This window comes from Nilaparvata lugens, chromosome 6 (genome assembly GCF_014356525.2).
Source record: "Nilaparvata lugens isolate BPH chromosome 6, ASM1435652v1, whole genome shotgun sequence".
In the NCBI taxonomy this organism is placed as follows: Eukaryota; Metazoa; Arthropoda; class Insecta; order Hemiptera; family Delphacidae; genus Nilaparvata; species Nilaparvata lugens.
Window position 1 is genome coordinate 65,487,830 of NC_052509.1, and position 26,420 is coordinate 65,514,249.

Genomic DNA, 26,420 nt, shown 5'->3' on the forward strand with positions numbered 1-26,420 from the left:
TAAGCAAGTGTTCGACCTCTTTGGAAGCGCATTCCAAACCTAACCTAACCTAACCTAACCTAACCTAACTTAACCTAACCTAACCTAGTGTTATGCAAGTGTTCGACCTCTTTGGAAGCGCATGGATAGCACGTTTAAAGAACTCTTTTGGTTGTGCCTGTAGCCACTTGTGCACCGCGGTTTTCACTTCTTCATCGCTTTGGAAATGCTTGCCTTCCTTTGCATCTTTAAGCTTTCCGAACACATGAAAGTCATTGGGGGCGAGGTATGGAGAATAAGGTGGATGAATGAGGCATTCAAATGTGATATTCTGGATAGTTTAACCAAGAGACGGGCTGTAATGCTGTGACAACACATCTGAAGTGAGATGTCCTCGCCGTTTAACACAATTATATCATTCTTCTACATTTTACAAACAAATAACTGTGACATTACAGTTGAAGAAATTATAACATCCTATATTTTAATAACTTTTCTACACTATAATATATATTATATTATATATAATTATGTAATATATTATTACACTATAATATATATTATGTTGTCGTTGTATTAGATGGATTCTGATTTGATTTGAGACAACAATAGTTTGAAATTGTTTGTTGTGTGTTTAGTTTCAGTAGTCTGTTCAGAAGCGGCGAGAGAGAGAGCATGTCTGTGGGTGGGCATGGACGCAAACCGGTGCCATATGGCGGGGGTGGGGGGGCCAACATGAAGTACAACGCCCCCACCCATCATGTCAGCCCTGCGCTGGACACAATGCGCAAACGGTCCATGAATGAACGCAAGCGCGGTCTCGACTATATCGACTCTGAAGATCGGTGAGTAACAATTCTAATGTTTACTGTAGTGATGTCCATGTTATAATGGCAGTCGAGAAACATAGGATAACAGCGTTCCCGATTCTCTGCGTTCTATAGAGGATAGCTGATACCGACTTATATCTGATGGAATATTAACACTGTTTATTCTTGTTTAAAATAATCAATATTATATTTTATTCGTCAAGAAAATATATCAAAATATATTTTCCAACAATTTAATATATTTTTCCTCCAGCTACTGTCTAAAGTACTTACTTTACTCCCTGAAACATAATACTAAAGTGTCACTTTTTCGCTCTCGGTAGTAAAAAACAGAAAAACTCCCTAGGGAGTAAAAGTGACTCCATTTAAATAACATGTGAAGCATCTCTATTTTGAAAACTTACATGGTAATAGGTTAGAAGGTCTAAGCTCAGATGAGAAAGCGTAATAGAGGTGTCTGTCATTGAGTCAACTGAATTCAATACCACAACCAGAAATTTGATCAACTCATGAAATATATGTTTGTATGATATTATATTCTTAATATTAGTAGACGATAAAAATTTATACAATTTTTAAAATATTTTATTCTATTCAAAATACCAGCCAACAAATATTTTTGATCTGCATTCTGCAATTCAAATCTGAACCGCGTGATCTGAAGTCAGCCATTTTTGGTAGCCTGCCCAGCTGATATAATTGTTACAACTTTGGCCGAAAGATAGCGCAATCGGCAGTGCCAATCAGACGACCGGTTTTAGGTTTTAGATTTTAGGTTATGTTGTTAGGAAACATTGTCACCAATACGTAAGTTATTAGAATGATTTAATTTGCAGTTTCTATAAAAAAATGTAGATGGAGGAAAAATGTTGTATACATCACGAGCGAAAAATACTTTTTCTCCCTCAGGAAAATTGTTGCCCTCGGCTTCGCCTCGGGCTTCAAACTTTTTCCCACAGGGAGAAAAAGTCGTACTTCTCACTCTAGATATACAAATAACTATTGTTATTGAGATTGAATATTGTGCTAATTAAATATATCAAAATATATTTACCAATCATTAACAATAAATTTTCATCATTCAGATTGAATAATGTGTTAGTATTGAATATTCTTACATTGTGTACGTTCTGCGTACAGTAAATTGTTCCAGTGGAGTGATCCGTGGTCTAGTGGATAGAGTGCTTGCGTAGCAGCACAGAGATCCCGGGTTCAATCCCTATCATAACCAAAAGTTTTTTAACCAGATCACTCCCGTGTTATCACGTTAAACTGTCGGTCCCGGTTGAAGTATGACAGTCGTAAGGCCCATTGACGGCTTAAATTATATATTCAGGCGGTGGGACCTTCCCGCAAGGGACTCCTCACCAACAAAAGCCATACGAATTTACTTTATTTGCTTTTTGTTCCAGTACCAATCGTAAATTGTTCCATCACATGACTAGTGAGAAATGTTCCCATGGAACGCCATTTCAAAATCGTTGGTTCAAGCTTTTGGCGCGCACTTATGAAGTTGATTTACACAAAAATTTGTGTCGTTTACTAGCTGCGTGAATGAAGAAAGGCTGTTTTACAAATTTACCGTCTAGAAAAGTGTGCATTTCTTTCATTCCATTATTCTCAAATTTACTACATTAGCAGTAAATTCATAAATATACTAGAAAGTGAATTTCCACTTAATAATTTCCGAAATAATAAACACAGAAAAAGAGCCACAGAGGCATGGCTAAACTTGAATTATTTCCAATCGTTGACTTTTATACAATAATCAACTTCATATTATAAATTATATTTTCGAAAACTTCATACGCTAGATTCAAGTTTATATATTACATCCCTGATTAAGCTGATTTACGACTCACACTGGCGCACAAGGAATCTTCCTTTTGCCGGTGTTTTTGCCTCACCTACTATACTTATGCATGTGATCATAAATTGAATCTTCATTTTAAAACTATTGTTTGTAATGTAAAGGATATCATTTCGTTATTATATCTAATTAAATAAATGTATGAATCTTGGTTTAAGTGCAGTAGCATATACTTATATTTATTTTTTGTAAAGCTTTTTTGTATTTTGTTTTTGGCAAATAAAATTCATTCATTCTATAGAGAAAAATTCATGACTATGCTATGGTAAACAAGCTATCAGCGCATGCGCGGAGCAAGCAGACTACAAAATTCAATTGACCAATGAGAGCTCGGATAGTTGGAACTGTAACAATTTACCACGCTTCGACTGTGGGGCAGGAACTTTGAACTGGAACTGGTTTCTGGTACAGAATCTGTCAAAATTCTTCCCAGGGGACGCGGAACTTTTTACCTGGTAAATTGTGAATCGGACAGTTTACCACATTCTATGTACATAGAACGGGCCCGTGGTTAAAAAACAATCTGACAACCTTGAGGAGCTAGGAAAGGATAGGCTATCCGCTTTGTTGAATGATAGACAAGGATAGCAACACCAATGTTAATCAAATACTGTCATTATAACGTGGACCCCACTACAATGTATATCAATCTTATTCTGTCAATGCCACTTGTTAATAGTATCCCTTGAGCAGCCTGCACATAGGGACATCAGTACCGTCACGTTGGTGAGGTCCACGTTATGATGGCAGTTGCTATCCTTGTCTATCATTCAACAAAGCGGATAGCGCTATCTCTTTCTCGCTTTGCTCTGTTGCCAGATCGTCTTTTAACAATGTAGAATTAATCATTAACAAAATATTTCATCTTAATTATGAAAATTCAGCATGAAATTATTGAAGAACATAATTTATTGCTTGATAAAATATAATTGATTATTTTAAACGAGAATGAACAGTTAATATTACATCAATAAATCTGTATCAGCTACCGTCTATAGAAGGCATTGACAAGACACAGGATCGGCAACGTTGTTTTCCTATCTTTCTCCACTGCCATTATAACGTGGACCTCACTATATTACATTTGGACTCCACGGGTGTCTCTAATCGCTATGTTTTTTTCAGGTTATGTTTGTATATTAAGCGATTGTAAAGATGTGTGGAACTTATTAAGAGTTGCTGCTTCTCACTCAACGACAAACAAAAAAGTGATAATCATGTAACTAGGGATGTCAATCCCGGGACTGATTTCCAATCCCGGTATTTCAGGATTATCCAATATCAATCCCGGGATCCCGGGATTGGCAAAATCAGTTTCATGCATTTTTAACCAATTGTTCCTCCTCAATTACATGTTCAGTAACAGTGTGTGGAGATGAAAAATGGCTCATAATAGAGTAAAAAGATATTAGTAAAATGGAAAAAGACTATGGAATAATATTGAAATCATTCTATTTCTATAAATGTTTTCAGGATTAGAATAAAATTTTTTTAAAAGCTGAACCACTACTACATGAAATTTCGTAGAGCCAACTATATTCACTTCAACTAGATATTCTACTAACTTATAGAGAAATTATAGAGACTAAAATCTACTAAATTATAGAGAAAGAGAAGAGAAGAGGAATAATTAGACAGTGAGTAGTTGGAGATTGTTTATTTCTGATTTCTGAAGTCTTCTCAAAGTTCTGAGGGCATTTCAAGGAAATAACATCAGAACTATTGCAAATATTGCGCCGTCTAGACTTAGTGGTGCTGTGGTGCTGTAGAATCAGAATTGTGAATTAGTGAATTGTGGCGCTGTGTGAACAAAAACAAACGTAGAGACATAACAATCGATCAAAAACCATTCTGCAAAGAATGCGCACCCATAATGGGAATCCTATTTAGCCAGTACAGAGTACAGTATATGACGAAGGCCTATATGCAACTGTAGGCTGTGCCTGTAGAATAAATTAGTCAAACTCTTGACACAATAAATTAGTCATGCAAAAATCATATTCATCACCATAAATGAATTCTATATTGAATTGTTTTTGGAAAAATATGGTTCATAATTTCAGGTTTTCTAATACCGAAAATCCCGGGATTCATGCAAAAAAATCCCGGGATTGTTAGGTATCAAATCTTGTCCGGGATCCCGGGATTTGGGATCCCGGGATCCCGAGATTGACATCCCTACATGTAACCAGCTGTATAAAATGCTGAAATGGCCTTAATCTATAGTGAGATTCACCTCATAGTGCCGGTTGCATAAAAAACGGTTAAATTTTAATCGTGATTAATGAACCAATCAGAGAAGTCGTCTTATCAAAAGACCTTCTCTGATTGGTTCTCGTGAAATTAATCACGGTTAAAATTTAACCGGCTTTTGTGCAACCGGGCAATAGAGTCAGCATTCCTCATGATTAGTATTAATAATACTCCCCTATTTATAGTTTTCTTTATTAATTATCAAATATATATAATGAATAAATATATGAATAAATTCATCCATCCATTTGCATTTTTTTAAATCCACAAACTTATTTTCCTCAAGAAAATTTGAGCTTGGACTGTGTTCTATACCCTCAAATTTATTATGCTCCTTGTCTCTGACAGTAGAAATTTATTTTAACTTCTTATTATAACACTTTCACTGTTTTATTGAATGCTATCATAGAGAAACAATAGCATAAATAGATATCCCATTGTATAGGGCGTTTATGTCGCAATTTTTACTGTTATCTCAAGCTTATAGTCCACGTAGTACTTTCCCGTGAAGCTTTATGACGCTGGTAGTCTCTCATTTTGTGCCGTCCATACGCTCTTACCCAGTCAAAACAGTAAAAATCGACAATAATCGACAGTAATCGACATTAATCGGCTTGAGATAACAGTAAAAGTTGCGACATAAACACCCTTATACCATTGGATATCTACATATGCTATTGTTTCTCTAAGATGCTATTCAATGTCTTAATGATATTCATGTTGCTGTTATGATTTTATTGTAATACTTTTACTCTTCTATTCAATGCTATTCAATGTCTTTATGATATTTATGTGGTTGTTATGATATTTTGTATGTAAACACAATCATTTAAAATTTCACCGTATCTACTGATTTTCTGTTTATGCGTCATGTTATTCATTCGTGTTTTGTATTAATTCTTTAATAAAATAGAATGCCTCATATTATCATAGATTAAATTTATAGTGCTGTAGAATTCTTATCGATTCATCGAATCAGTCTATGAAGACGAGATGACCATTCAATTATACTTACATACAATTATACTCTTTATTAGGCGGAGTTAGGACTAGAAAGTCCTTTCTACCACTCAACCTTACAGGCAAATAATAATACATTACAATAAGAAATAATACAAAAGAACTATAACAATATGAAACTGAGAATAATGCATAAAATTGTAAATAAAAATCAACCATTTTTGTCTGGTGCAAAAGTAAATCAATAAATTACAAAATAACTAAATAATAATAATAAATAAATTCAAGTTAATAATATAGGAAGAACGTTGATACAAAGAAAATTCAGCAAAAATCATTCATACAACATTCACACAGCCCACAAATTGCATCGCAACTAGCCACCATCGCACTACCCCCGCAGACCCGCCAATAACAGCCGCTTGACCTCCACCCCAAAGCGAGCACGTCCTTCAATACTCCTAATTATACTATTGGGCTTAAAAGTAACTACGGATATTATTTACAATTGAAAGCAATACATAGAAAATTCTCTTGAAATTTTAATTTTTCAAATACATAAATACATTTCTATGAATGTATAACGGAGTAATTCCAGACTAAATTAATTTTATTGTGTAACTTGTATCCTTTGTAAACTAAGCAAGCTGTTGCAATATGGCAATGTGAGCTACAATTTTTCCTTATCAACTTCTAAGTTTCAGTCGTAGTTGATTAGTTAATGTTTCTAGATGAATTTCATGTGTAATTAATCTTAATTTTTTTCAAAATTGAAAGCTTTTAGGGCCTGGCCACACTACGATCCTTAGGAGGATATATATATATATATATATATATATATAATATATATATATATATATATGTGTGTGTAAAAGAATTAACCGGGTACATCCGTTTGTTTTGACTTACTTGAGTCTGACGACATCTTCTGAGGGTGGCGTCGAAATCCACACTCTCGTCGAAATCCACTTTTACATATAATATATCCATCCGCGAAACACTCAAATGCAATATATATATATATATATATATATTATATATATATATATATATGAAATACACAGTTATACCTAAGACCGCTCTGACAGCAGATCACATATCGTCTCTTATGTGACCAAGCCATAAAAGCTAAAATCTATTTTAATAGAAGATCTTACTTTGAATCACATAGACCTACCTAATATCAGACTTGCTTAAGCTAGTATTTTATGGCTTTTGATTAGTTACAATGATAATATCGAGTGACCTGGCTGGCTCAGATCTGGTGTCAGAGTTTTCAGGTCGCACATTATCAATTTCAGGGCCTCTGACATGACCTAACGACTGCTTTTTTTGATTAGTTGAGCTTATTTGAACGTATCGGGAATCCAAAAAACATCAACAAAGGTGTACAACGGTACATAGTATGGAGGCTAAGTTTGAACCTGAGTTTTCTTGTGCAATTTAATACATTTTTTTATATGCAAGAAATTAGATTCTATGGTCAGGTCCACGTTATAATGGCAGTGGAGGAAGATGGAAGAATAGCCGATTTTCTGCCTTGCCACTGATTCAGGTATATCTGATGTAATATCAACTGGTTTGAAAAATAATTCATTATTTTTTATTCGTTTAGAAAATATATTTTTCAATGGTTTAATAATCAATTTTCAAAATTGAGGTTGAGTAGTTATATTCCTAACGATCTGACAACGTTCGAAGCCAAGGTCTATAAAAACCAGGTCAAGTCACTCATGCTCCTTATGGAGCGGCCATTATGTGGGGTATTTTTTGCGGTACATTTGAAATTCCAATCTGCTCATAACAAAATCATCCATTATGCTTTTTGAAAACAATATTCTGGTTCAGATAATATTAAATTCAGGGTTTAGATTTCTAATAATGAATAATAATTTTTAATAATAATTTCAATAAAACATGGTTCAATAATTCATTTTTTATTATTAAAAATTGTTCTTATTCTTGTAACTTGTTATGATTCATAAGACATTGGGACAAAAGGCTTCCCTCAAAAACAGTTTGAAGTTCCCAATCAATTGAATCTGAAAATCAACAATTCAGTTCCTAGTTGGAATCTAAATATTATTATTCCGTCGGAAGAATTTATTTTACAATTCAAAACCAAGCAATATTCCTTGAACACATCATGTTGTTCAATCTATAATGATAACAGCTGATAAATTTGAAAATTGGTGAACTAAAACCCCATAAAATGGCGATTTTGCAATGCATCACGGGACTGTGTCATGACCTGTATTTATAGACCTGTTCGGAGCTAGAAAAGAATAGCTCTATCTTCTTTGTCGAATGATAGACAAGGATAGCAACACCATTGTTAATCAAATACTGTCATTATAACGTACACCTCACTATATGATTTTTTACAGATGGAATTAAATAGAGAATGCATTTATTCAAATGCTAATTAATATATAATTATTATTTAACGAAAATCCCAAATAAATGCTGCAAATCACCCCGAAGACTTCTGCTACTGCAAACATTGACAACAGCTAGATGGAAATTCGATGAGAACTACTATCCAAAAATTAGTTGCCAGCCCGGGAATCGAATGCGAATCGGAGTTGGGAGGTACCGGGTTCGACTCCCGGGCTGGCAACTAATTTTTGGATAGTAGTTCTCATCGAATTTCCATCTAGCTGTTAACCCTGTTGTCAATGTTTGCAGTAGCAGAAGTTTTCGGGGTGATTTGCAGCATTTATTTGGGATTTTCGTTAAATAATAATTATATGATTTTTGTTGGTGATTTAATAATTTTGTCAACTAATATGCAATCTTACTGATTTCGTAGATTGGATACGGGTGTTGAAGTATTTCCAGCCCAAGAGGCTGAGGAAGGGAAAGAACCTCCTTGAGTGTTGGTTGTTCTACAGAAATAGCCTAGTTTTATTACAAAAACGACACCAATTTTGCAATTAAATGTTTGTGATGCAATGCAATAATTGTTTGGGCTTCAATTGTTTACAATAAGGCTGTTGAGCACATGTTTAGTGTAAGTTGATTAGGAATTGTTTCTAGAGTTTTACCATGTTGAACCATGGAGTTGTTGATTATAATGTCACTTGTTGATATCTAGTGATATAATTAATTGAAAGTGATATGGTTTTTGTACATTTTTTGTCAAAACTAATTCAGATCGATAGAGTTTAACGAAAATAATTCGTTTTCATTATAATTTAAGGTTCCCTAGTCATGTTTTATAAAATTGTAACTGGCAGAATTTTATTGTCAACTGTTACAGGATGTTTCAAAAAAAATGACCCAATTTTAAACAGTTTTATTTTAAAAAATCTGGTGTACACAAACCAATTTTACATCAAATTACTCACAGAAGTATAAAATTTATGATGATGTACTAGAAGTGTTCTATGTTCCCTCCTTTTGAGGTTCGGACGACATCTAGATGGTAGCCAATTTCATCGCAGACTGTTCTCAAGATGTCTTCGCGGACTGTAGTTACTGCATCAGTTGTCCTAGTTCTTAGCTTCTCAATATCAAGTGCTAAGGGAGGGAACATAAACACGATCTTTAACGTTCTTCCTCCTTATATATCTAAAGGGTACATGAAACACTTATTATACATCATCATAAACTTGATACTTCTGTGAGTAATTTGATGTAAAATTCGTTTTTGTGCACTATTTTTTCTTTTAATAAATTAACTGATTAAATTGGGTTATTATTTTTGAAACACCCGGTATATTCCTTTCTTTCATTCGATCAAACTATGAAATCATAATTCATCATATAGTATAGAATTACATTCAATTCAACATTCAAATTATTAAATAAAATTTATGGGAAATGAATAATTTCATTTATTGTGATAGTACTTCTAAAGTAATGCTGAAGGTATATTCCCACTTATATCAGTGACCAGCTCAGTGTAAATTTAGTTTCTTTGAGTACTAATTGAACTGTTCACACTCAGCACGGAAGAGCTAGTGTGAATAGTCCAGTTATTAGAACTTATGTTAGTAATATTCTCACTGTACTACCGGTCACTGATATGTGGGAATCCGTCTTTAATAAGCCATACCGATAAATGTTCTTATAATTTTTTTGAATATGTTATTATTTGATTAAAATAACATTTCAAAGAATATATTATTTGGTTTTTGAAAATTCAATATGATATTTGAGAGCTTCCCTGAAGCCTGCTTGCTTTCAGGTAGTTGAAATTGAAGTAATTTTGAGTATATTGTAAAAAACTAAATTATACACGTTTCTCTGCAGAAGAGAATAATGAGTATTGAAAAAGATAATTATTCATCCAAACATCACGCTTTAATTCTTCAGCTCTTTTTTTACTCAGTAGAAGAAGCTTATTTCCTCATCTCTTATCACATAACTATGTAATAAAACAATATTTATTTCATTCATTTGCACAACCACACAATCAAATCACTGATTGAAAGAATTTTATTATTGATATTTCTGGAAAATTGAGCTCTCTTGAGCTGCGTTTACACCAAAGTTATTAACGAAATGTTAATAACTTAATCGTTACAGATTCTATTAGATTGAACATAACTTATCATTCACATGATGATCATATGTGTTTGTCAAGTTTGATTCAATCTAATAGAATCTATATGGATTAAGTTATTAACATTTTGTTGATAACTTTGGTGTTTAAGGGCCGGTTTCCGAGCTCGGGATTTGGCTAACTTCTAGACTTTAAACAGCTGTAGTCAGAAAATTGGCTTTCCGAAACGGGGCGTAGTCGCAGTCATAGTCAAAGTCATGTTTAAATTAAATTTCTAAAAACTAGAAAATTGAACACCATATAAAATAATTATAAAATAGTGTAAAGCTTCAGCTATTTTGAAGTATTTAGGAATGTTTAATTCTGTCAAGCAGAAACGTTTCCAAATATAGTAATGAGAAAATATAGATAGCCATAAAAACTTGCGACTACGCCCCGTTTCGGAAAGCCAATTTTCTGACTCCAGCTTTTTAAAGTCTAGAACTTAGCTAGATCCCGAGCTCGGCCTCCGGCCCTAAATGTGCAAATTTCTAATTAAAATCGTGATTACAAGAGCATTTTTAAGCTCATCTCACTGTAACCTTGTATAAAAATTTTCTCACATTGAGCTGCCAGTTAATTTCATAGAAGATGATAATTTTGAAACTTTCTGAAGCATACACCAAATATTTCTTACCTCTTAATAATAATATGTAAATAGTATTTATCAGTTATTCATCTAATCTAATATATTTTTCTACCGATTTAATGTGATACTCGTTGATAACTTTGTAACAAGATATTTGAGAATGTTCCTGAAAGTGTTTTTATATTAATATTAGCTTACCATGTATTTAGTACCTACTATGATCATAACAAACTTTAGTTATTGTGTTCGTAAAGGTAGATTATTCAAGGCAAGGCTATAGAATTAGGAATTTAACATGTTTTTATGGTGAATAGTACTATAATACCGTATCTTTTAATATTGTTACTAATAATACTAGTAGTTCTGCGAGCAGTAGACCTCGCTCATGAATACAACTTTCTATCTAATGAGAAGGGCCAGTACAATACAGTACAATTTAACAAACTAAATCAGGCTTCCAAGCATCTCCAGATTTTTATTTGTGGAGTGTTGGGTTGAAATAATAATTTTTAATGATATTAAATTTAAATTTTTATTTAAATTAAACTAAGGACAAAGATATCTAGATTCTATTTGTAACTTTATACTTCTGGTTTAATATTCTAAAACTCAACTGTACTCTACTACTTAAATATATAGCTGAAATGAAGGAGTTAAATTGATTTGATATGAAGGAATCTAAATTGATGATCATATAGCAATATATAGGAGAATGTATTTGTGGATTCTCTTCGAGGTATAATTTTTTATAAAAACTGAAATGGAAATTTTGCTTCCCAGTCTTTACAGAGGAAATATAGTATGTCATTTTTCAATTGATTTTCTATTCCAATGAATTTTGAAAGCAGAATAAATTAAATTGCTGATAGATTTTGATTCAAAACATAATGTTTACTTGTTAAATTCAAAATAGAAAGCTATATGCTATAGAAGCGGTCAGACAAAGCTATTTTCAAATTCTTAAATTACACCTGGATTGTAGACCTATTTATTGTCTATGAATAAATAAATAAATATTTGAGGTGCTACTATGCATTAGTACAAATTTATCGAATTATATTATGTATGTAGTCAGTAGTCAGTATCCTGAAAATTTGTTTGAAATTATTCAACAATTCTAGTTGATTTACATAATCCGTTTCTAATAATAAAGTACGAATAAAATCACTTGAATTAGAATAGTTTTCTATTTTTTCTGTATTTCAAGACATCGTCAATCATTTATTAGCTAGTACGTTTTGGTTTATCAACTAGTCCACTAAATTCCTTACTAAGAAAATAGTTTGAATTTAAATTTTTCTCTTGAACTATTTCAGATCTATTCAATTGTGAATTACACATGCATATTCATTTATAAATTCAGACCTTTAAATACATACGTTGACATCAAGTTTTTACCTGGTATCTTTATTTGTATTTAGATTATACTTCAGATCATTGAACCTAATATCATCATGGTAGATTCGTTATGTAATTGCTCCATAAAAATAGCAATAATCGGAATGAACATAATCTACTTTCCAAATTTTATGATTATTTAGGGATGCTATTTATTTATTTTTATATCTAGGATACTTTTGAAAAATGAGATGTTCATTTTTGAGTTGTAAAGTTAACGATGTATTATGTTTGTCATTTGTAAATGAGGTTACAAAAGGTTATATGTTTATGATGTAAAACATATAACACAAACTTTATGAACACTGCTGATATAGTAAATGTTTGCTTTTGTCTTAATCAAGAGTAAAATTTTAGATGAAAGAAATAATAATTTTGAATTTTTACATTATGAGCGTTCATGAGAATCGAATTGAAAACAATTGTTTTAATAAGTGTTAGAAAGTATTGAAATATTTATCTCATTTGTTGAAAATATTGCAGATTTTAACTCTCTTTTTTCTCACTCCAAAATTTAGTTTCTCTGCATGGACAAATGTTCAAATTTATTTGATGAAACTTGAATTTTTTCAAATTTTGAAAGGAAGATTTACGCATAAACAAATACTACTATTCTAAATTCATCCTAACTTCCATGAATCTCCTCTCTAGATTAATTCCTCTTGAAATATCCAATGTTTTTTCTTTAGTCTTCCTTATTCATTTTGATGCTTTATATCAAATTATTATCACTAATATATTTCAATCTAAAGACGTTCAATCATTATTTTTAACATCTTTTGTATTCCATTCTTGATTGTTCTAACTCAAAGTCTAACCGTTAAAACTATGTATTTCTTATGAGAAATAAAAATCTATTTCAACAACAAAAATGCAAATTTATTTCTTGCTTTATTGTTCTGTTTTCCTCCTATTGTTTGGCTCTATTTTGTAAACGGAAATAGTTTCACTTAGCTGAATCTTTTAAAAGCAATAAATTGATTGAATTCTAATTAGATTTGAATAAAAATTGATATTTTTTTAATACCTTCAATGTAAGAAATAGGTTGTTGATAGTATACTTCGTTATATAAATGGATGTTGAGATCTCAATAAACCAACATTCAAATTTACAGAACCACATTTAAATATTGATACAATGAAAAAAGATCAACAAGATTCTGTAAGAGCTTTATATAAAAAAATGTCATTTCCATTCCTTACTTAAATGTGAAACTGCTTGAATCTAGTAAAGATAATTGCAATTTCCGGACTTATTCTGCAAAAAAAATCGAACATTGTCCACTGAGCTTGCACATTTGTTGTTGAAATAAGTTTTTACAATTGAAAGGCTTCAATTGCTATTAGAATATTGATAATTTTTAAGCATAATTTGATCTCAAGCTAAGATATATCGTAAATGTTTGTTAATAAGTGTGCTTCATAGCATTTCAAATTCTTTAGGTCAAATTTTTTATTGTTAGTATTTATTAGAAAATAAAAGTATTTATTAGAAGATGATGATATTATAAAATAACTCAGTTGGTTATCAGATATGGAACTTGAAAGAATATCATGGACTCAATTCAACAAGTTGGAGGAGAATAGATATGCTCGAAAGTACCTTGATTAATTTATTGATCTTGGGAGGTCAAAATTGCAAATTAGGACAAAATTTTTAAAATGTCATATTTATGAAAAACAGTCACAGTGAGAGTGTAAGAACGGCACAGTATGAGAGACTACCAGCGTCATGAAAAAGAACTAAAACTATCGGCTTGAGGTAACAGTGGAATTTAGAACGCCCTATGGAATATCACTTGGAATATCTTTTTATTCATATTCCGAGATAGGAATTGAGGGAAATTAAGGCTGTGCAAAGGTTAAAAATGAATTTTCTACTGGTGATATTTTTCAAAGTTTTTCGATTTGTATACTATCAAGCTATCAAAATGGTAAAGTTTTCTCAGGAAAACATTTTTTTCCGATCATTACTTTTTGAGATATGAGCGCCTAAAGTTTTAATTTTTGGGACAGAACATTTCAAGTTCGGTAAGAGATAAATCCATGAAATTTAGAAGATAGATTCTTCATGGTATTGTTGATCTAATAAAATGAAAATTATATGAAAATATCAATTTTTGAGAAAATTATTCAATTAACCAAAAATAACTCAACTAAAAGTTATTTTTGGTCATTTTAAGTAGATTGTATAACTTTCTCAAAAATTGATATTTTCAGAAAATTTTTGTTCAGGTATCTATGAATGAGACAACTAAGAGACTTCGAATCTCTATGGTGATAGTGTTTCAAATGTAAACGAGAGCTACCAATCATATTCAAGGGAAATTATCAAATATGAATCAACTATTGGTGTAACTTTGAGAAATATGTTATAGTGAGGTCCTCGTTATAATGGCAGTGTTTGATTAGCAATGGTATTGCTATCCTTGTCTATCATTCAACAAAGTGGATAGCGCTATCTCTTTCTCGCTTTTCTCTGTTGCCAGATCGTCTTTTAACAATAATTGATTAACATAATAATTCTTCTTGATTATGAAAATTCATTATTGAATTATTGAAAAATATAATTTCTTGGTTAATAAAATAGAATTGATTATTTTAAACGAGAATGAACAGTTGATATCACATCAATAAACCTGTATCAGCAACCGTCTATAGAAGGCATTGACAAGACAGAGGTTCAGCAACGTATTTCTCCTATCTTTCTCCACTGCCATTATAACGTGGACCTCACTATAGAATATTAACTTCACTGTTACCGTTTGGAAATTCTACAATTGGTTTCTTATAACGTGAAATATTCTGATGGGCAAAGTACAATTGTTGAGAGAATTGAAGAATGAGGTAGCATTTCAATCCAGTTTTTATTTTTATAACCATTTAATAAGCATATCAATATAATATCATTGAAATATACTACAATGCATACAATAAATATATTTTTTTCACATAGAATAATATGAAGACCAGTTAGATAATATCATGCAACAACAAATAATGTTTAGAATTCATCTTGATTCATATCCCGAAAAAATCTACCTCCTAAAATGCTGTCTTGCACCAGCATGCTCTCGACAAAACCTCTTTGCATTCAATGACGAAGCTGTTAAAACAGTGGATTTTTATTTTAATTTAGGCATTTGATCATCTATCACCTGCCACGCACGAACGAACGATCCCGAAGATATCAATAAATGTGTCCAAATTCAATAGTCAATATTGTCAATTTCAAACCATTATTATAAAAGTGTCTCTCATTCAGTTTCTTTATCCAGTTCACTTTAATAACAAATATAATATAATATTTTTAGTGATGATAATTTGAAATATTTCTTATATGTTTGGATGTTAAATTGGTTTTGTACAAAAGCAAAATTAGTCACATCATTTTTTTTTCTGAAACTTTGTCATTTAAAATACAGTTTTATTCACAATTGAATTGATTTGGCAAGGAGGTTTGAAGAATATTTCCCATTTTAGTGATAATAATGTGAATTTTTTCTTCTATGTTTGGTTTTGAAGCATCTGAATTTAAATTCTACAAATAATCAAGGACTGAAAATTTTGTGAAGTGAACAACTACAAGACTTAATCTACTTCGGACCATAGAGAAACAATAGCTTGAGTAGATATCCCATGGTATAGGGCGTTTATGTCGCAACTTTTACTGTTATCTCAAGTCAATAGTCCACGTATTTCTTTCCCAAAAAGGTGTGTGATGCTGGTAGTCTCTCATATTGTGCCGTTCATACACTCTCACCCCAATAAAACAGTAAAAATCTACAATAATCGATAGAAATCGGCTTGAGATAACAGTAAAAGTTGCGACATGAACGCCCTATACAGTGGGATATCTACTAACGCTATTGTTTCTCTATGGTGTAACCTTATCTAAATTTGGGAGAGGAATAGCACAAGGTTACCTTATTTCTACTCTCCCTATCATTTTGATGATGTACTTATTAAATTAATTAATAAAGAATATCACAGTCATTGTTAAGGTGTCTGATCTCTCACTAAATTTTTCATAAAAATCATCCATCAATCGAAAGTGGACAAGTCCACCATATTATTCTTGTTTTTCTGTATCATCCATACTGAGTGTTCCGTTCCTGATCACTTCAAACTTCATTTCCATTTTATCTTTTAACTTTATTTTTCAAAATTTTTGAATTTCTATTTTTTACAGTGTGCACTTTTACACTTTATTTTGGAGTTGAGAGTTCAGAAAAATAACAGACCTTGTGAGAAAGTAACTAAGATAGGACACTATTTGCGGCACAAAAGTGAGTCATGCACTAATTACTTTATTAAAAAATTCATCAAAAGCTGAGGAATTATATTCATTCATAAGAATTGAAGAATCTATAAAAAAATCTATATTAAGAAATATAGAAGACTTTTGTATAGTTTCATTAAACTCAATGAACATACTTGGTAAGCCAATTCGAAGAGCTTTCTGCCCTGCCTAATTGTGTATATTGAATTTTGTATATGGCCTGGTTTATGCACTCTGGCTCAAATAAAGATTATTGAATCATTGAATCTAAAAACACCGTCTGAAAAAAACGCTTAAATGGTTTAGCCCTTATTCTCAAATCACAAATTTTGTCCTCCATTGTATAAATATTACTTAATACATATTTATTCGTTCTTTTTCATCTTGCTGAGCTGTATATTTTTGTTATAGAAGGTTGGGCAGGGAGGTAGTATGGATGATTTAAAATAATAGTTGAATACTCATTTTTAAACGAAACTCAAAATTTATTTTTTTAGTGTGTACCTTTGATGTTGCCATTATAAAAATTGAAAAGGAAAAAATCAAAACATTGATTATGTACGATAAATGTTGTCCATTTTGGTCCATACACTCCTCTAGACGTTGTGAGAAGTTGTCTATACTCCTCTGAAGCATTGCACGCTCGAATCTCCTGTGTTATTGTTCCAGTCAGGGCTTCAAGGTTTTGTGGTTTGTTTTTGTATACACGTGCTTTTAGGTAGCCCCATAAAAAAATCTGTTGTGGCGCACTCACACAACTTTCCTTCCCGTTATGAAAATTGATCACCTGACGCTACGGTAGTGTTCCCGCGCATCTCAAGTTTACTATTCAAATATTAGAGCCAGCTGGTGACAGGGTAATAACGCTGGAGACACACGAGGTCTGCTATCTCTTCATAGTGAATCATTTAATAGAATCAACAGTTGCCAATAGTTTGCAATTGGATAATCACATTTTCTCAATTTTCGAGTTTATTTTTAATTTTAGGTGAAAATGTTAATGAACATTAATTGTAGAGATTTTTATGCTCAATCTATTCCACTCGAAATTTTTTGTTTAAATTGTATCTGAAGCTTGAAATTTAAGAATCTAAAATCAAACTTTGCATTGATGGGGCGAAACTCGTGAAATTTTTACAGATATGGGACTTGTGGCAGTTGATATAGCTTATCGATGACTATTTCAGGTGAAACTTTAATCAAAATCGTTGGAGCCGTTTTCGAGAAAATCGCGAAAACCCCAGTTTTTGACAACATTTTCGCCATTTTAGCCGCCATCTTGAATCGCATTTGATCGAAATTGTTCGTGTCGGATCCTTATATTGTAAGGACCTTACGTTCCAAATTTCAAGTCATTCCGTTAATTGGGAGATGAGATATCGTGTACACAGACGCACATACACTCATACACACACACACACACACACACACACACACACACACACACACACACACACACACACACACACACACACACACACACACACTTATACACACACACACACACATACAGACCAATACCCAAAAACCACTTTTTTGGACTCAGGGGACCTTGAAACGTATAGAAATTTAGAAATTGGGTTACCTTAATTTTTTTCGGAAAGCAATACCTTCCTTACCTATGGTAATAGGGCAAGGAAAGTAAAATAGTCACAAGGTGACAGGTCCGGTGACCAAGGAGGCCACTCCACATCTCCACGCAACGAAATGAGGCGTCCAGGCGTCCGTTCTAAGTTCTGCCTTAGAAACTCCATAGCTGCTCTCGATGTATGTCATGTCGCCCTATCTTGTTGAAACCATACAGTATTGACGTTGATACTTCGTCTTTTCGATTGTGGCAGAAAAATTCTCGCAACATCGTTGGGTAACAATCCTTATTGACAGTGACGGTTCGACCGTTTTCTCGAAAAAAGTAAGGGCTAATAATTGGTTTCATGGGGCTACCTAAAAGCACGTGTATACATAGACAAACCACAAAACCTTGAAGCCCTGAGTGGAACAATAACACTGGAAATTCGAGCGGTTCCACGTGCAATGCTTCAGAGGAGTATAAACAACTTCTCACAACGTCCACAGGAGTGTATGGACAAAAACGGACGGACATCATTTAACAGACGTTATTTTTCGTACATAATCAATGTTTTAATTTTTTCCTCTGCAATTTCTATAATGGCAACCTCCAAGGTACACACTAAAAATATAAATTTTGAGTTTTGTTTAAAAATGACTGTGTAACTGTTATTTGAAATCATCCATACCTCCCTGCCCAACCTTGTATTATTGCTACTGATTGTTGTTGTTGTTCTCCTTCTCCAGGTACCTTCTCCATTAAGGAGGTTGGCGACCATCATGGCAATAATTCTAACTTTGTTAACTTTTTATCTTTAGTATTTAGTATTTATTTAAATAAGTCCATAAAAGGGATCACAAAGTGAAGCCCACTGGGACACGTCAAAAATGTAAAAAAAACAACTGCCCAGAGACAGAAATCAAATACGAAAATAGGCATTCACCACATTGCTCTCCAACATACAGAACTCACGGAGTGAGTACAGAGGGTGATCCGTCAGCAGGCTCCTCAGAGCCCCTCGAAACCGCACAGCAGGCAGATCCCTGGCCAACAGAGGCAGCCTATTAAAGAGGCTGATAGACATATGAGCCAGACCAGTCCGAGTTCTGCTCAGCCTCTGGTAGGGTAAATCCAGCCTGAGTCTACCCCTAGTCTCATATGGGTGGAAGCTCTGTCGGGTCACGAGCAACCCCACGTTCGCATGTGTTCTGCAAAGGGTATGGAGAACATAGAGGGAGAAGACGGTGAGGATCCTCTCTTTGATAAAGAGTGGGCGACAGTGGGCTAATCTACCAGCCCCACAAATAATCCTCAGGGCCCTCTTCTGGAGACGAAGGACTCGGGCGACATCTGTGGCACCACCCCAGAGGGGGAGGCCATATAAAATCACGCTCTGAAAAAAGCCAAAATAGCACATTTTAAGATAATGAGGTGGCACACTGTATTTGAGACCCCTCAGCAGGAAAACCACTCTGCTCAACCTGGCGCAAACTGTCTCAATGTGCTCGCCCCATGAGAGCTTCCTGTCAAGGGTAAACCCTAACAGTTTGACAGGCGCAAAATTGTATCCATTCCCATTTCTGAGACTGAACACAATAGACTGAGTTTTGTCTTCATTGAGGAGGAAGCGATTGGCAGAGAACCAGTCCGATGCAAATGCTCCAGTCTCCACCATAGCTGCCCTCAGTCCTCCCATCTCACGACCAGCATTGAAGAAGGTGGTGTCGTCCGCATAACAGACAACACACCTGCCATCCACCTGAGCTATATCGTTAACTGAAATAAGAAACAACAGAGGCCCCAGGACAGAGCCCTGAGGCACTCCACAGTCAACACAATCCCTGATCTCAGAGAGAACTCCATTAGCCAGCACCGCCTGTCTGCGACCCCCCAGGTAGGCCTGAATCAGTTTGAGAGGAGACGGTCCCACACCATAATGCCTAAGCTTGTCCACGAGAATAGCATGATCCATTGTATCAAAGGCCTTGCTGAGATCACACAATCTTGAATATTTGAAGTATCTTGGTTATATTATATGATTAACTATATTACATTAATTAAATGATTGTTTATTTGATTTATCTATCTGTATTGTACTGGTATTGATTTTTTTATTTTTCCTTATAAAAAGAGCTGTATTAGTTCTAAAATCATGTTAAATATAGTGAGGAATGTTTGAACTCGTGGGTAGATTACAAGATTTCTTTTTCTAGCCACGCCAATTATTTTCAAAAAATTATTTATTCTCTTGTAACAAATTCAAATTGTCAAATTCAATAATTCACAAATACATGGAAAACAAAAACACTGTTGTTAACACTGTTGTTAATTGGTGAATACATTTGATTTGTGATTGTAAATATTGTGATTTGGTTGAACTAAAATTTGAATTTGAATTAATTTCAGGTGTAGCGAGAAAGTGGCGGCGCGACGCGCAACTGAACGCAAGGAGCAGTACCGTCAGGTGCGTGCCCATGTCAGGAAGGAAGACGGCCGTATGCACGCATACGGCTGGAGTCTTCCCGCCAAGAACCCGGCCGCTTCCGCTTCTGCTTCGGCGTCCACTTCCGCTGCCGTGACGTCACCCCGGTCGCTCGCTCCACTGCAGAGCGGTTCAAGCACGGCTCAGGTGCCCGTTCCGGTACCTGTTTACTGTAGACCGCTTACGGAGAAGGAACCTGGCATGAAGGTCAGTTGCTAGGCTATTAGATAAATCGAATTTTGATTTGTATCTTCATTCTAGGTCACTTATAGTCCGTGCAAAATAACTTTTGAGCAGAGAAAGCACACAGCGGGAGTGATACAGAGGCGCAATGTTGCCGTTTTGAAGCGGCCAGCGTTCTCCAACTTCTAGTGACTGTTCATATGCTCATGCTACACATGCGAAGTTTTCTGAAAGCAGTCAGACGACTGACAAATTGGCAACTGCGCTTCTACTTATGACTCTATTAATCACTGTAATTGATTGATCTCCCTCCATTTCTCTGCGCCGCATATTCCTCCAAGTCAGAAGTAATTTTGTACGGACTATAAGCTGCCTGTTCACTGGGAAAATACTAGCATAGAGAAACGATGACATAAGTAGATATCCCATGGTATAGGGCGTTTATGTCGCAACTTTTACTGTTATCCCAAGCCGATAGTTCACATAGTTCTTTCATATGCATCTGTGTGACGCTGGTAGTCTCTCAAATTGTGCCGTTCATACACTATCACTCCAACAAAACAGTGAAAATTGACAATAATCGACAGTAATGGGCTTGAGATAACAGTAAAAGTTGCGACATAAACTCTCTATACCATGGGATATCTTCTTACGCTACTGTTTCTCTATGATACTAGCTTCCACTATAGTGAGGTCCACGTTATAATGGCAGTGGAGAAAGATAGGAGAGAAAAACGTTGCCGATCCTCTGTCTTGTCAATGCCTTCTATAGACGGTACCTGATACAGGTCCATTGATGTAATATTGACTGTCCATACTCGTTTAAAATAATCAATTATATTTTACTGAGTAAGAAATTATATTTTTCAGTGATTTCATAATGAATTTACATAATTAAGATGAAATATTTTGATAATTACTTATTAACTCTACATTGTTAGAAGACGATCTGGTAACAAAGCAAAGAGAGAAAGAGATAGCGTTATCCGCTTTGTTGAATGATAGACAAGGAAGGCAATACCATTGATAATCAAACACTGCCATTATAACGTGGACCTCACTATAGGTCAGTTGAGCTGCCTGTTCACGGGGACAATACTGGCTTCCACTAGCTGTGGGAATAGGAATATAAACTCTACATGACATTTCCGATTCCGTGTTTCCTCCGCAGCTATAGTCAACCCTTAGACCAGTTATAGAATAGACACGCTGGGAAATCTAGCTTCTGAAGCCAACATCTACTGCCATATCACCATATCGTGACGTCAGCATCGGATAGAAAACTTTTCTGCAGAGTTTGTTTACATTGTTTTCTATCCGATGCTGACGTCACGATATGGTGATATGGCAGTAGATGTTGGCTTCATTGACTTTCAGTATGAATATACAATGGGCCGTGTCTATTCTATAACTGGTCTAAGAGTCAACCACACGAATATAGTTCGATGGAAATTGGAACAGATGAGTACTTGAATAAGAGATGATCAACCTGAACCAGGGATGATTATTAATCAATGAATTGGCAACGTCTATGAATGCGGGAAGGTGAGGACTCTCCTATTTCTGTCAGACTATTTTCGTGCGGTTGACGAAAATGAACCTCTGTGCAGCGTACTTAATCCTATCCGTAGATCTCTTCCACTAGAAGGCTGATAGTATAGAATAGCTAGCATATATATATATATATTATATATATATATATATATATATATATATATATATATATATTATATATATATATATAATGTCTAGAAATAGAAAGAAAAATAAAAATCTTGGTACCATTTTTGAAAATATTTAATCACAACATGTTTCGGACATTGATGCCATTTTTAAGTTATATGAAGTCTTCATATCACTTGAAAATGGCATCAATGTCCGAAACATGTTGTGATTAAATATTTTCAAAAAGGGTTCTAAAATTTTTCTTTTTCTTTCTATTTCTATAAAAGTAGCCCTGAGTCCAAAAACATGATTTTTGGGTGTTGGTCTGTGTATGTGTATGTGTGTGTGTGTGTGTGTGTGTGTGTGTGTGTGTGTGTGTGTGTGTATGTGTGTATGTCTGTGAACACGATAACTCCATTCCTAATTAACCGATTGACTTGAAATTTTAAACTTAAGGTCCTTATACCTTGAGGATCCAACAATGAGAAATTCAATAAAATTCAGGCTGATAGCATGGAACAGCTAGCATGTAATATAAGGTTCAAAATAAATAAATAAATGATGAATAAACGTTATTTGTCATAAGGGTTGCATACAAAGAGTTGCACACCAACAATACACAAATACCAACTATAACAAAAACAGTAGGCTATACAGGAGAGAATTGACAATCACCGAACCCCACTCATAACATCAACACAATTGATTTGATTTCAATATTCCTCTTCGACTTTTGGAGATAACACTGTTATTGAAATGAAATATAATTAGTTTGATATAGAATCCAAAAAATTACAGGAACACAGATTTAAAAGTATTAAAATATAATTCATTGTATATGGGGGAGTAATTTTACATGTCACCGAGACATAAAAAACTGTTAAAACAATATACATAGACCAACTTTCAGATATTAAATATTGACTACACATTGAACAACAAGTAAGGTCTAGAATATAGTGAGACTCTTGTTTTATAGTCAGATTATAGTCAGTTTTATAGTCAGATCTTGTTTTATACTCAAATTTATAGGGGAGTGTACTGGTCACGTTTCAGTTTTGAGCAGATTTATGGTAGTATTGTATTCTAGCACAACCATCTGTTATTATTGGATCCATAATTAATTGGTCATTCATGTAAATAATTATCGATTCTATCTCAAATATATTTTATTCAATCCTTGGGTTACGATGGTCACTTGGAGAGCCCAAAATTATAGGCTTTCAACTAAAAAAGACTTGCTATGAAACATTTATGTTTATTTTATGATAATATGATGATAAATTCTTATTTTAGATTTGGTGTGCGACCGGTGTGAACCTGGCCGGAGGCAGAACCAAAGATGGCGGCTCGATTGTGGGGGCCAGTGTGTTCTACTCGAATCCATCAGTCAGCAATTTGGAAAAAAGCGAGAAGGTCGAAGGAGAACCCACCAACCCTGTTCAAGACTTGGATGACGAGCTGAAGGTAATTGTCACAATTTTCAATTAAATTACTTTAAAAAACGCCCAATTTTTAAATTACTTTAAATGTGGATTCACACGTATCAGTATGAGAGCACTACCTCCGTAAACAAAGCAATAGTGCATTCTGGTGACGTCAGCACAGGTAGGGCTCCTACACCAATAAAAACACTAGCTGTTAGGCTAAAACACTATCTTACTTGAAGATGTACCTCTTCAGTTGCGCCAAAACATTTGGTTTATGCATGATGGAGCTCCAGCAAACTTCATTGTTGCTGTTCGTGAACACCTGAATCACAGCTTTCCAAATTAATGGATAGACCGAGGTGGGCCAGTACCATGGCCAGCTAGGTCACCAGACTTGAATCCTTTGGATTTTTATCTTTGGGGACACTTGAAAACCTTAGTGTACAATACTCCGATTGATACCATTGAAGAACTCCGATTAAGGATTTTGAACGGAATAGAAATGATAAAGCAGACTCCTGGAATATTTGAACGGGTCCGACAATCGATGAGAAGACGTCTGAACATATGATTCAGAACAACGGAGGTCACTTTGAACATCATCTTTAGTCTTTTGGTATAAGTTTAATGCCATTTAGATATGTTACTTTCATATAAGAATCAAACTTTTTCATAAAAAACCGAACATTTTATTTGCAATCAGCTACAACCTGTGAGTTATTTCACATAAAACGGCAAATTTTTGTGGTGTAATGTACTTACTACATAAGAATACATTTTATTCAACTTTTATTTAAATTTATTTCACACAGCTTTCATGATTCTTTTCAGAATTAAATTCTCTACAATTTTTATTGCGAAAAATTATTTGTTTACTGGTCATTAAAGAAAGTTATTAGGCATCAAACGTAGAAGTCTGTGTTTTTATACTTCGATTTTTTGCATATTTCAATTTTTTCTCAAAAACTACTCATACTACAGCTTCCAGACTAGTTTTATTCAATTTTTCAGATATTTTCCCATATGAATCCAGCAAAAGTATTTCAAGAACTAGTCCCCAAACAATTCAGCATCGATGTATTTCACCAGAAGAACTGAATTCCGGGCGAAATCTTTCACCCTGTATAGCTCGCTAATGGAGCGTTTATGGATATATGTTTATGAGAACTTTTTTTCTTATTTTTAACTCTACTATCACGTATTAAATTATTTTACCATAATTAAGAATCACCCTGTATATTGAAAGATTTTTTGCATATTTCAATTTTTTCTCAAAAACTACTCATACTACAGCTTCCAGACTAGTTTTATTCAATTTTTCAGATATTTTCCCATATGAATCCAGCAAAAGTATTTCAAGAACTAGTCCCCAAACAATTCAGCATCGATGTATTTCACCAGAAGAACTGAATTCCGGGCGAAATCTTTCACCCTGTATAGCTCGCTAATGGAGCGTTTATGGATATATGTTTATGAGAACTTTTTTTCTTATTTTTAACTCTACTATCACGTATTAAATTATTTTACCATAATTAAGAATCACCCTGTATATTGAAAGGTTTAGTAAAATAATAACTTTACTAAATAACTGTAAAGTAATAATGCTCAAGAATGACCCAAATTGAAGTTGATAATGATTGGAGGGAATATTATTGTTTTGTGGTTTTAGGACAGTGAACGGGAGCGAGAAGAGCGAAAACAACAGCTGTCTTCACTGGTATGGATCTGTACAAGCACTCACCAGGTTAGCAGGGTCACCATAATAGATGCTAACAACCCGGCCGACATATTGGAGGCGTTCTCAGTTTGCCAGAATCATCTGCTCTGTATTGCCAGTGTGCCAGGTATTCAAACAAATATTTATAATTGAAAAATTTGTTTGGTTTCAATTCTGTGACTGAGACTGAAATCAGCATAAATCTCATTAGCTCATCTTGGAAGCGTTTAGTGTTTGCATGGAGAAAATATAGCATAATAAGATATACCATGGTATAGGTCGTTAATGTTCCAAATTTCAAGCTGTTCTTGTTAACTCAAGCCGACTAATGTCTATTATTACTGTTTTGGCTGGGTGAGAGTGTTAAAACGGCACAGTATAAAAGACTATCAGCGTCACATAGCTTCACGAAAACGAACTACTTGGGCTCTTGGCTTGAGTTGACATTGACATTTCAAACATAAACGCCCTATACCATGGGATAGGGCTCCTTATGCTATCTTCCCTCTAGGGTGTTTGCTAGAATCACCTGCTCTGTATTGCAAGTGTGCCAGATATTTAAGAAAATATTCAAAATCATTTATTTACCATAAATGTAATTAAAAATTGAAAGAATAAAAATTATCAATTACAATATGGCACTACTGGCAAAGGAAAACTTGT

The 26,420-nt window shown here is 33.9% G+C and overlaps 1 protein-coding gene across 17 annotated transcripts in view; it reads left to right on the forward strand.

Moving 5' to 3' along the window:
* LOC111055439 (C-Jun-amino-terminal kinase-interacting protein 4) overlaps positions 1-26,420 on the forward strand; it is a 134,064-nt gene that overhangs the window by 65,653 nt on the left and 41,991 nt on the right. For all 17 annotated transcript variants that reach the window (XM_039431741.1, XM_039431745.1, XM_039431739.1 and 14 more), the window contains 4 exons: positions 618-824; positions 20,687-20,969; positions 23,907-24,077; positions 25,710-25,884. In XM_039431741.1, the coding sequence (XP_039287675.1) occupies positions 618-824; positions 20,687-20,969; positions 23,907-24,077; positions 25,710-25,884 (836 nt within the window). The remainder of the gene's footprint in view (positions 1-617; positions 825-20,686; positions 20,970-23,906; positions 24,078-25,709; positions 25,885-26,420) is intronic.